Source organism: Xyrauchen texanus, chromosome 11 (genome assembly GCF_025860055.1).
Source record: "Xyrauchen texanus isolate HMW12.3.18 chromosome 11, RBS_HiC_50CHRs, whole genome shotgun sequence".
NCBI lineage: Eukaryota > Metazoa > Chordata > Actinopteri > Cypriniformes > Catostomidae > Xyrauchen > Xyrauchen texanus.
Genome location: NC_068286.1, coordinates 30,277,295 through 30,290,455, shown reverse-complemented (window position 1 = coordinate 30,290,455; position 13,161 = coordinate 30,277,295). Strand labels below are relative to the sequence as shown.

Sequence of the window (13,161 nt, the reverse complement as noted above, 5' to 3'; positions counted from 1 at the left end):
TCGGAGTACCCACCGTTTTGTACTTGACAATGTACTCTACAATCGGCATTCCTCCATCATCCTGTTTGATGAGTCCCAGTCTGTAGGCCTTCCCGACCCCCCTCTGTCCGTGCACTGTAGGTGGGCTCGGCTCACCTGGAGTAGAAAGAGAAATCAGACCAGAAAAACTTCCAAATGGAGCTTCTTCCAGAACAAAATGATGGGTATATACTTTAAACTATTAAGTTTTTTATAAACTACATGAAGAAGCATTATTATTTCCCATAGGGATTTCATAAAATCATTCATAAAAAAAGATAATGAACCAAACAAACCAGGTCAGAAGTGAATCACTACATTACAAACTTTGAGTTCAAATAATGTGGACTGATGGCTTCAATAGAAGCATATACCTTTGATTAAGTCTGTCTTTAAAGGTTTATAAGTTATCATTAATAATCAATTCCCCTATCGAGAAAATGAATATGACTATTACTTCTGGAAACAAACTGTTGCGCTCTATAGTAATGCTAAGAACATACAGTTCTATCGGGAAGACACGCAGCTTGAGTGAAGTTTAAGATGCCAATTATTTGATAAATGTAAAACAGAAAGCAATGTCTCTCTCTTTGGCGTAGGCTCCGTCCGGCGGTCCGAGGGAGTTGTGCCCAGAACCGTCATGTCGTGCCGGAGATAGGAGGCAGGGGCGAGGAGCCTACCCCCGTGCGGGACAGGGCTCAACTGTGGTGGTGGGGTGGTGGAGGTTGCCTGTGTTTAGCACACTGAAACAGCAATGTGATAGATTGTGAGCAGACTTATAAAGCAATGGCTTACATGCGATTGACTAGGAATTACCCAGCTAATGATGTGATGATGTACAGCTGCTAGTCTTCCCGCTAGAACTACGCTGCGCTTCCATGAAACAGATGTTTACAGAGGGGGAAGTACTCACGTATGGGTAGCGTCCTGAATGTTTCCGTGTGGCTGAATTCTCCCTGTCCCTTTCCATTGATGGCCGCGACTTGCACCTCATACGTCGTGTTGGGCTCCAGGTTAGCCAGAACGACTGTGGCTAAGATGGACACGTAGACAGAAAGAACTAAAAAAATAATATAGCCTAAAGAAATGTATTCTTGATTTTGATTTTGTTTTCAAAGTTAATTTGCTCATATCACTACACACTCTTTACAATTTAGCTAATAAAATACGTTCAACTCAGTATACATCACGTTGTCAAGTCCATGTATTTATTTGTTTAGAAATTAGTGGTCTAAAAAATGAGATAATGGGCAGCCAGCTGATCAATATTGCAAATTCTTACATGGCTCTCTGGAATACTCGATTCTGATTGGTCAACTGCACCATCCAGTGGTCAAATACTTCTGAATAATGACCACACTTCTGGGGATAAAGTGATATTTCACTGGTAATCTGGTATTGTGGTCTTCCCAACTTCTCGTTTCACTCTGTGATCTCTACAAGTAGGCTAATAAAATAATTTCAAATCATATCAATATTTCATGTCCATTTATTAATTTGGCAAGTAGTAAAGTAATAAGTGGTATAATGAGCAGTCAGACAGTCATTTTCACAATCTAAACACCAACAGAAGTTGGAGGTGGAATTCAGCTATTTCTGGAGACTTTGTAGTCTTCTTCTTCTCACAAAATAATATAATTCCAACGTAAATCCATTAGAGCTGTGAAATGTTCATTTTTAAAAATAATTGTAATTAGTAGCACAGCTTTCTGTAATTAATCGCAATTAATCGTGGTTCATGGTACATTAAAACAAACATTAATATAATCAAAATATAATCATGATACTGTATTCATTGTGTAATTATATATTTTTTTATGCGTTAAACAGTCAACTCTTAATCAAGGAAATTAACATATTAAATTTACCTGCCCTAAAATAAAAATGTTACGTCTATTAAAGTATTTTTTTTGGCAGTTAGTCAAGTAATAAGCTGGACAGTGATGGTCTTTTTTGCAAAATAAACACCTTAAAGAACTCCACAATGGTACACCAATGGTTGAATTAAACTTTTTCTCTTTCTTCAAACATAATACATTAATTTAAATTCAAATCAATATTTAATGTAAATTTATTATTATTCTTTTGTCTTGTAATAAGTGGGATAATGAGCAGTCAGACGGAGGTTTTTGCAATATAAACACCAACAGTTTCATCAGAATTCTCATACAATCTGAAGGCAAAATTCAGCTGTTTCAGGATACATTGTGGCCTCTATCTTCTCACACAGTAACCTAATTTCAACTCAACTTAATATATCATGTCTATTTTATTATTTATTTGGTAAGCAGCCATGCAAAAAATAGGATCGTCTACAGTCAGCCGGTCATTACTGCAAAATAAACCCTTTCAGTGTGATCAAAATTATAGTTTGTTTAGCGATAATGACTGTCTGACTGTATAATTATAATGGACTCTATATTAGGAATAATCTAAAGTGTGATATAGGAATATATCATGGTATAATGATAATAGCCGTGGCCTACTGTTAGTAATATTATTAATTTTTCAGCTTTAGTAATAGGCTAAATATAGTACTAGGAAGGTATAGTAAAGGGGAGAGCGGGGCTAGTTGTAAACGTTTCCACACACACTGGCAAGATGAAACTTTTGTTTTTTACTTCAAAAATTTCAGTAACACTGCATTGCAACGTGCCCCATTTAGAACAAACTATATTAAATTACATGCAGTCCAGGGCATATTATCATTTTCCTTCTTTCCAGGAAGATGGCAAAAAACAGATATATATATCATAGAAAAATATATATTTGTCTTAATATTTGTACCAGACATTTGTAAAATGAATGTGAAAAAATAAAAATACTTTGAAGAGCATTCAATGAAAAGAAATTAAGAAAACCAAAAAGTGTTTGTTTGTGCCCCACTCTCCCCTACATACATATATATACAGAATAAACACTGATGGCCAACATTTTTGAATAATGTACAGATTTTGCTCTTATGGAAGAAATTGGTACTTTTATTCAACAAAGTGGCAATCAACTGATCAAAATGTATAGTCAGGACATTAATAACATGAAAAATTACTGTTACAATTTGAACACTTTTTCAGAACTTCTTAAACCACTTCAAAGTGTTCTCATCAAAAAATCCTTCACGTGCAGCAATGACAGCTTTGCAGATCCTTGGCATTCTAGCTGTCAGTTTGTCCAGATACTCAGGTGTCACTTTACCCCATGCTTCCTGTAGCATTAGCCATTGATGTGGCTGTCTTGTCAGGCACTTCTCACTCATCATACAGTCTAGCTGATCCCACAAAATCTCAATTGGGTTAAGAGTCATAACACTCTTTTCCAATTATCTGTTGTCCAGTGTCTGTGTTTCTTTTCCCACTCTAACATTTTCTCTTTTTTTCTGTTTCAAAAGGAGCTTTTTCTTTGCAATTCTTCCCATAATGCCTGTCAAAAACCAGAGACTCTGATGCACTTATCCTCTTGTTTAGTTGTACATCTGGCCTTCCACATCTCTTTCTGTCCTTGTTAGAGCCAGTTGTCATTTGTCTTTGAAGACTGTAATGTACACCTTTGTATGAAATCTTATTTATTTTTTTGTCAATTTCAAGGATTGTATAGCCTTCATTCCTCAAAACAATGACTGACTGACTAGTTTCTAGAAAAAGCCGTTTTTCTTTCTTTTTTTGTTGTTGCCATTTTTGACCTAATATTGACCTTAAGACATGCCAGTCTATTCCATTCTATATATGGCAACTCAAAAACAAACACAAAGACAATGTTAAGCTTCATGTAACAAACCAAATAGCTTTCAACTGTGTTTGATATACTGGCAAGTGCTTTTCTAGTACCAAATTAGCAATTTAGCATGATTACTCAAGTCAAGTCAAGTGTTTTTTTTTTTTTTTTTTTAAGGTGTTGGAGTGATGGCTGCTGGAAATGGCGCCTATCTAGATTTGATCAAAAATGACTTTTTTCAAATAGTGATGGTGCACCAGTATGTCCTGACTATACATTGTGATCAGTTGAATGCCACATTGGTGAATTAAAGTACCAATTTCCTTCCGAAACAGCAAAATCTGAACATTATTCCAAACTTTTGACCACAAGTATACATACATGCTGTATACCGAAGTTGTCAGTAATTACTTGCTATATGTTTGCTTGTTTGTTTCCACTGCAACTTTGATCATATTATTTTAATAATATCAACAGCTGCATGTCTAATTGAAGAGCGTTTACTGGACACATAGCCCAAAGCTTATATCCAAGCATTTTTCTATGCACATTTTCAGGAATACTCTGAGAAATTCTGTGGAATTATATACTTTTTTTTTTTTTGGCAGGTCATGCGATATGTTACCCATACGGCCCAGTATTAACAGCCGACTACTCAACACTTATCAATAGGCTGTAATTATATGCACAATCATAGTAATATCCAGCATGGAATATGGATTCTAATATCACAGTGGTATTGCAACACATCTAAGACCTTGGCCAATGTAAATGATTGTCTTTATTAATTTACATGAGAAAGCACTAATAAAATTAAACACACTCAGTGACTGCGGTTATTGTACTTAGTAATTTGCCGTCACAGAAAATTGGGCTCTTAATTAAAAATCTACAAAGAATATGTAGATATAACTGAAGTAATTATAGACCATATTTGAGTTTATCTAGCAGCCGACCAGAGAAGATGTTTTCAAGGCCAGGTTTAATTTGAGTTTTCACCCTTTTTAAGTTATCTGGTCTTGGACTCTTAAAACTGCGATTCAAAGTTATTCAAAGGCATATAACGACCCATGCTTGAAGGCACCTAATTTTTATTTGCTTTTCATGTTATGTTTACCTAGATGAACATTATTTAAAAGCTTTGTTCGATGTCTTGGGTAATGAGCTCTAAATGCACAGAAAAAAATAATTGTAAGACTATTTCTAAGACAAAAGTGAAAGTAGTTCAATGGGCAAATGGCCCAAACTCATTATCACTAGTGCTGCTTTATGATGTGATAATGTGCTTTGTTGCACCAAACGTAATGAAAATGATTCTTAACACATCACAAATCTTGCAAAAACTGCTTGTTTCAAGAAGTGATAATGGATTTTGGGGAAGGGAAAAAAACGTTAGCAAAAACACGCTCTGCTATTAGTCTAAAAGTTTTTAATTTTTCTCTCTGGAAAGACAAATCACAAAAGAGATGTCTTGAATATTGCAAATGTTTCTCCTAGACAGCAATGAGAAACATTTATCATTTAATTACTATTACTAGTATACATGTTTTGTTTTCCAGAGGGAACTTTTATTCAGTTAAAGTCTCAACTTGCAATCTCATTGCTGTCTTGGAGAAACAACTGAGATATAAAAGAGATCTCTTTTTTTTTTTCTTACAGCATGTCAACAATTTCACATTTACATTTTGCACACATGACACTCACTCTGAACTCCATGTGATCTCATTGTCCTCCAATCTAGAGAGCTTGTGTCTTTGTAATTGATGATGTAATAGCTGATGGGAACGCCTCCGTGTGAGTCGGGTTTCATGAAGGTAATGGTGGCAAGGCGCTGGGAGACGGCGGTGAGCCTCACCGAGTATGGGTTTGAAGGAACATCTGGAACACAGAAGACAATGGAAAGAAACATTATGTTTTAATGAATATCTGTGTTACACAGCAATGAATGAAAAGATATCAACCCCGATGTTTAACTCCTTGACTCATTATTTGATCAGACTACCAAAAGTTGAAATTTTTCACAAAACTGGTAACAGAAAATGCTAAATAAACACCTTTATTTCATTTATAACTGGATACCACATTCTGAAATAAACATGCAACATGATGTCAAGTGACAAAAATGTACATACTATTATTGAAACATTCATTGGTATATTGCATCGCATACTATTTGCTTTTAAGTAAAACCAGTCTACAGAGATTAGTATGCTAGTATTCCATTCCAAATGGCCTATCCCTTTATATCTCAGCTGTTTGGAGTCATTTATTTTCATTGTATATTTATTGTACTTTGTAGTGTGTGTGTGTGTGTGTGTGTGTGACTGACAGTTAGTTATATACATTGCACACACACACACACACACATATATATATATATATATATATATATATATATATATATAGGTTTGAGAAGGTTGCTTTTAAAAAATATTCCACTACAGATTACAGAATACATGCTCTAAAATGTAAACGTAAATGTATTCCATTAGATTACACAAAGTCAGTAACAATCTAAATACTTTGGATTACTTCTTCAGTACTACACAATTTTTCACTTGTTTTGACTATAAACAAGTAAATAAAGTAATAAAATTAACTTAAATATATTATATTGTCCCTGATGGAGGAACGAGACTTTGTGTCGATGAAATTACATTAGGGTCACTTATGGGAGCCCGAGACACCTCTGATCTTTGATTAAAGTCCATTGGTAATTGGCGAGTGGTATTTGCATGCCACTTCCCCGAACATACGGGTATAAAGGAGCTGGTGTGCAAACCGCTCGTTCGGGTTTTGTGCTGAGGACATGAGAGAGAAGGACCTGGCCATTTCAGCGGGTAGTCCAGCGTTGTGGCAGGAGGGACACAACGTCTCGTTCCCTCCATCAGGGAATGGAGGTTACAGAAGTAACCAGGATGTTCCCTATCTGTCACACAATTGACGTTGTGTCGATGAAGTGACACTAGGGGTGCCCTACAAAAACCCCACAACTAGCTGAACTGTGTTACATGAACTGGCAGTGCAAGATGGGCAGACTACTGTGTACCTCATAGCCAGTGCACCAGGCCAACACGTAACCTCCCCCAACGCTGTTATTAGTGTCGACTCTTTTTCGTCGGAAGTATATCATGTGGAGAAGTCCCATGGTAGGTCCTATTTAATGGGGAGGAGTTTCAACAAACATGGTGACTGGGACAGAGGGGCCTCTGTCACATGGGGTTACCTACGGGGAACCAGTGCATTCGGAGCACCTACCCCAGTACAGGGCTTAATTAGCACATGTACTGAGCCGGCAGTGAGTTTCTCTGCAAACTCGTCTGCCACATGGCTAGGAGGAAGTCATCCAGGGAACACATTTTGTGAAAACTACTGGGAATCAACAGTGCACATCTTCAGCTCAGTGGAGGTGAAAGGAGATATGCGCAAGCGATACACCTGGCCAAATGTCCTGTACTTACCTGTTCATTCCTGCCAAGAGATGGGACAAAACCGGCTCAACACGGAGATTGTAGAACCTTGCAAAGGTGTTGGGTGTTGCCCAGCCCACTGCTCTGCAAATGTCTGTTAGAGAGGCGCCACTGGTCAGGGCCCAGGAGGCCACCACACTCCAGGTAGAATGGGCTCGTAGCCCTGCGGGAGGCGAAACGTGCTGGGCATGATATGCCATAGCTATGGCGTCAATGATCCTGTGGGCGATCCTCTGTTTGGAGACAGTGCTTACTTTCCGCTGTCCACTAAAGCAGACAAAGAGCTGCTCAGAGACTCCGAAGCGCTGCATGTGGTCCAAATTGATGCGTAAAGCGTGCACCAAACACAGTAATGTCAAGGCTGGGTCTGCCACTTCCTAGGGCAGCACTTGCAGGTTCACCACCTGATCCCTGAATGGGGTCATGGGAACCTTGGCACATAGCCCAGTCGGTGTCTCAAGATTACGTGAGAGTAACCAGGACTGAACTCCAGGCAGGGCAGTCTTTAAAAAGAGTGCCTTAAGTTTAGCTGACTCCAAAGGCTCAAAGGGTGCTCCCCGTAGACCCTGAAGGACTACAGAGAGGTCCCATTAGGGAATAAGGCGTGGTCTGAAGGGATTCTACCTCCTGGCGCCTCTCAGGAACCTGATGATCAGGTGACTTAACATCCACCGGGTTCTTGGTGTGCTGCTATAGCGGCTACATACACCTTCAAGGTTTAGGGGGTCAGTGGTCCCTCCAACCTCTCAAGGAAGCACCGATCTGACTGCACATCTCTGGGGGTCTTCACGTCGGGAAGAACACCACTTAGCGAACAGACGCCACTTCAAGAGATACAGGCGCCTCGTAGAGGGAGCCCTAGCCTGAGTGATTGTGTCTACCATGGCAGTTGGTAGGCTACTTAGGTCTTCCATGTCCTGTGCAGGGCCCAGACATGGAGAATTCAGAGGTCTGGTCATGGGAGCCAGATGGTCCCCTTCCCTGAGAAAGGAGGGGGGGGGCTGATGCGAGAACCAAGTCTGGGTGGGCCAGTAGGGTGCTGCTAGGACAACGTGCTCCTTGTCCTCCCTGACCTTGAACAGGGTCTGTTCAAATAGGCTCCCTGGGTAAAATGCATAATTGCGTAGTGCAGGGGGCCAGCTGTGTGCCAGCAAGTTTATACTGAGGGGTGCTTTGGTCAGGGCATACCAAAGCAGGCAGTGGGAGGATTCTGGGAAAGTGAGCAGGTCTACCTGTGCCTGTCCAAATCAACTCCAAATCAGCTGGACCACCAGAGGGTGGAGTCTCCACTCTCCCCGTGGGTAACCTATAATGGCAGCGCATCCCACTGCGGTGTTGAGGTCGCCCGGGATATGAGTGGCTCGCTGCAACTTGAGGTGCTGTTGACTCCAGAGGAGGAGACGGAGGGCGAGTTGTGACATACAACAGGAGTGTAAGCTGTCTTGATGCTCGATATATGTCACCGTTGCAGTGTTGTGTGCTAGAACCAACACGTGCTTGCCCTGGATCAATGGTCGGAACCTCTGCAGGGAGAGCAGTATTGTCAACAACTTGAGGCAGTTGACGTGCCAACATGGCCATGGGCCCGTCCAGCTCGGTTTGGAGGCATCCGTTGTAACCATGACACGCCTGGAGATCTACTCTTGGGGAACACCTGCCTGTAGAAATGTGAGGTTGGTCCAAGGGCTGAAGAGCAGTGTGGCCACCGCTGAGGACGCCATATGCCCCAGGAGCCTCTGAAACAGTTTCAGTGTAACTGCTGTTTTCTGTCTGAACGCCTTCAAACAGGTCAGCACCGACTGTGCGCACCTGTTCATGAGGCGAGCCGTCATCGAGAATGAGGTTGTGCCGCTGGAGCGCCGACCCTGCTAAAATGGTGGTCATAGTGACGCCCGTGCACACTGGATATGTGACCCAGGGAATAAGGAAACTGCTCTTTTCTAAAAATGTTGGGTACCGCAGCCACATGAGCGTGTGGCGAAATTAAATGAAAAGGGGAAAAAAATGATTCTTCTACCGGCCCTCCACCAGGGGATGGAGTGGTCTGTTCACCAGCTCTGGAACAGCGAGTCTCCTGGTCCCTGGGTCGCCCGGCTCTGGGGCGCTTTTGTAGCCGCCTTCTTAGTGGCCGGCCATGAGACGGGTGGCATCTGCTTCCTGCGGTGGGCTCGATGCCAGGGCGGGGACACAGGGGCGGGCCGCAGCAGAGCCGGTGCAGTCGCCGCAGGATGACTCACTTGGCGATGAGAAGAGAAGGTGCGGGATCTTGAGCCGTGCCGGGGCAGGATGTGTTGGATGGCCTCCGTCTGCTGCATCACTGTCGAGAACTGCTGGGCAAAGTCCTTGACGGTGTCACCGAAAAGGTTAGCCTGAGAAATGGGGGTGTCAAGGAACCGTGCCTTGTCGGCCTCTCTCATCTCGACCAGGTTGAGCCAAAGGTGGTGCTCCTGGACCAACAAGGTAACCTTCATCGTCCGATCAGGAGCATGCAGTAAAAGGTGCCGTCCACAATCTTGTCAGCTCCTTGTGCACTTCCGGGAAGAAAGGAACTGGGGAGGGGCCTGGCTGTGAGCGGTGCCATGGGACAAGGAGCCAGTCATTGAGCCATGAGGGTTCAGCCCGACGCTCGCAGCTGCCCGGGAAAGCGACCTCACCCAAAGTGGGAAGCACAGCCGAGGCTTCCGCATCCAACTGGATGAGCCCGCTCTCCGATGCTGCGCTCGAGAGGTCATCACCTTCGCGGGCCCTGAACAAGAGGTCAAACTCACACTGAGACGAGCCGGCGCACTCATCTGGAAGCCTGATCGGGGCATACGAGCGTGTTGTGGAATGGGAGGTCCGTGGGGATTTACCTGGTGGAGGTGGTCCCATTGAGGTCCCCAAATCGCCCCCCATGCTAGCCGCGCTGGCCTCAAACCCGTAGGTAGAAGGATCGAGGCGGGGAGCCCTGGGGTGGCTTGCTTTCTTACGAAGGCAAGCCGCGACCGCAACGTTGCATTGTCATGTTCTCGCAGTGACAACATGACGCATCTACGAATGATGTCTCCACATGGGCAGTGCCCAGGCACGAAATTAGCCATCATTAGGTGAGAGATAATGAACGCAACCAGGAATAACACACAGATGGAAAGGCATCTTTAAAAACACATTTCCGTGTGTGCCGCTCTTTTAGAATATACTCTTTTAGAATATACTCTTTTAGAATATACCCTTTTGTTCTAGAGAGCAGAGATGAATGGAAGCCATGGGAATTCAGCTCAATGAATAGCAACCTATCGGCTCTGAAGAAAAAATCTGAATGAGCGGTTCGCACTCCAGCTTCTTTATACCTGTATGTTAGGGGGACTGGCATGCAAATACCACTCGCCAATTCCCATCGGCCTTTTATCAAAGATCAGAGGTGTCACGGGCTCCCAAGAGTGACCAATAGTGTCACTTCATTGACACAAAGTCGAGTGAGTGACAGATAGGGAAATTTAAATTCTCATTAAGAATATGATTTTTGCAGTACTTCTTTGCTCTAATATCAAAGGTCTTACTAAAGTAAAAATGTATGCTCCAACGTGCATTTTCATCATAGATATATTGGTTGTAGCTTTCTATATGATGTTAAAGGCTACATTGGCTAGCATTTCTTGGAAAAATACCCTAACCTCATAAGAAACCTTGAATTGTGTATTTATTGGATTTATGTTTCATCTGTGAAAGTTTCTAACTGTTTTCTTGTTAAGCTGAAGAAATGTGATGTAGCTCCTCTATTAAGCTCCCAAAGGAAAATTCCTCATTGACATCATATCCATCTTTTCACTCACAACAGTATGAACTTGTATGAATGTAACAAATCATAAGAAATTGTTTCACTGCTGTCCGAAAGCTCTTCAGATTGCATCGTTTATATGGATAAATGTTTTCCAAATGAATAGTCTAAACATTAAATGAAACAAATGACAATAAAATGCAAAGTAATCTCTTCAGTGTAACTATTCTGATTACCAATAACTTAAACTGTGGAATACAGTTACTAATATTTAGTCATTTAAATATGTAATCCTGTTACATGTATTCTGTTACTCCCCAACCCTGTGTCTATATAAGAAGCCAACAGATTTTTCATCCTGTGATAATGACAGACTATCAGATAAACTGATGAAAGATCACAGTATAAATCATAATTTTCGCTGTTGTTGCTGTGAGCGACACGAGTTAACAGCAGTTCATTGTCATCGTTCAACAGGAAACAGTCTAGAGTTTATTTTCCTGTTGAGTCACACCCACCATGAGGCTTATTTGTCATGATTAGAGTGAAATGCTGCTTTAAGGCTGTCTATTTGTTATATTTTTTATGTTAGTAGCCTATGTGTGTGTTTTAGTTGACACAGTAATATTCTCTAGGCCTCAATGAAGTGAACTGGATCTCTTAATGGCATATTAAACAGCTCTGGTGTAAATGAAGACTGTACTCTGGTATATTAATGAGCTCTCTTGTAAATTATCTACCAATCCGTAAGATATTATAAAATCTATTGTTGGCCTTTTTTTGCAACTTCTACAATTCTTGCCCAATTTTCCTCAAATGTACCTAAGATGATCTTCAGACCAAGCCAACACAACAGTTATAAGAAGAATTTGAAAACTGTTGATGTTAGCCATATCTCAGCAACGCTTGCCATATCAAAATAAAACTTGGTACTTATTCAAGTTCTAAGAATACATGCCAAGTGACAATGCTACCTACTACCCAGATAGCACACATATATCTCTTTTGTCTGTTTAAGAGCATTTTGATCTGGAAAGCATCAAATTCTAATTAACATCTGCTAAACATCTTATAAGATCAGATTTACAAACATTCTAAATAATAAACGTCTCAAAGACTTCTGCTCAACATCTTAGGATTTTTTGCATGCGCAGGAAGGGGAGTTGTACGTTTCAGTGTGGACAAACAGCTTTTGGACAATGCTTTAAATTCGGTAGTGTGGATGGAGAGTTTTGAAAACAAAAACGCTGTTTTCATATGTATCCGGATTAATGTAGACATTGTGACATCCGAGAGGAAGCACTTTATAGATGTATTGCAGATGAGCAAACAACCTAAAGAAATGTCTTCCAGATGTAAACACACACATCAAATAGACATCTGGGTGATGTACGTGCGCTATCAGGGTGGTAAAGGAATCCTCAAAATGTACTTTTCTGCTTATAATTGTTTAAGAAACTGTTCAAAAATATAATTATTTGGATTCTTTGGGTCACAAGGATTACAATAATACATGAGCAGAGAGACTGTCTGTCCACCACTGTGAATTTTATTGTAAATTACGGTATTTTTAAAATGCTTTGTCACCCAGCCTAGTCTTAAAGTTGTACTTCTGTATTACTTGAACTCTATAAGTAAATATTGGCTAATTTTATTTGAAATATTTGATGCAATTTTCTGTTGTTATGATTGCATAATTCATAATGTGTTCACTATTCCAAAGAGAAAAATATTTTGTCTTTTTGTGCTTTTGTCAAAAGCATTTTCAAAATGCACTCCGTTAATGGACCGTTTGGAAAACAATGATCTTAGGAAATTGAAAACATTTCAATTATTTTTCATATGAAAACCGAACCTCGTCTAGAACCAAAATCACTCTGATATTCTATGATGAGGTGATTTCAAGAGACTCTTTATGGTCTAGAATCTCTTTAAACACACTTAAACTTTCAGTGGAAAATATGTATACATCGGACTTGGACTGAGGTAAGTTTAGTATCTCCTCTTGAGGTTATTGAGGGTAAACACATACCTGCCTGAGCTAATATGAACTCCTGGTATCGAGCGCCGATGTTGTTTCGTGCTGTGCAGTTGTAGCGTCCAAAATCCTTTTCAGTCATTGGAGTGACCTGAGCATAAACCGAATGGAATACGAGGAGAATGAAAAAACAGGGACAAGAATATTCAATGTTATTTTACAACAAT

General features: G+C 40.8%; 1 protein-coding gene across 1 annotated transcript in view; it reads right to left on the bottom strand.

Annotated features, from left to right (window-relative positions):
* LOC127651341 (neural cell adhesion molecule 2-like) overlaps positions 1-13,161 on the bottom strand; it is a 356,390-nt gene that overhangs the window by 33,703 nt on the left and 309,526 nt on the right. The window contains exons 11-14 of the mRNA XM_052137120.1: positions 12,989-13,085; positions 5,434-5,607; positions 932-1,051; positions 14-135 (exon numbers count right to left, since the gene is read on the bottom strand). Coding sequence (XP_051993080.1) covers positions 14-135; positions 932-1,051; positions 5,434-5,607; positions 12,989-13,085 — 513 coding nt within the window. The remainder of the gene's footprint in view (positions 1-13; positions 136-931; positions 1,052-5,433; positions 5,608-12,988; positions 13,086-13,161) is intronic.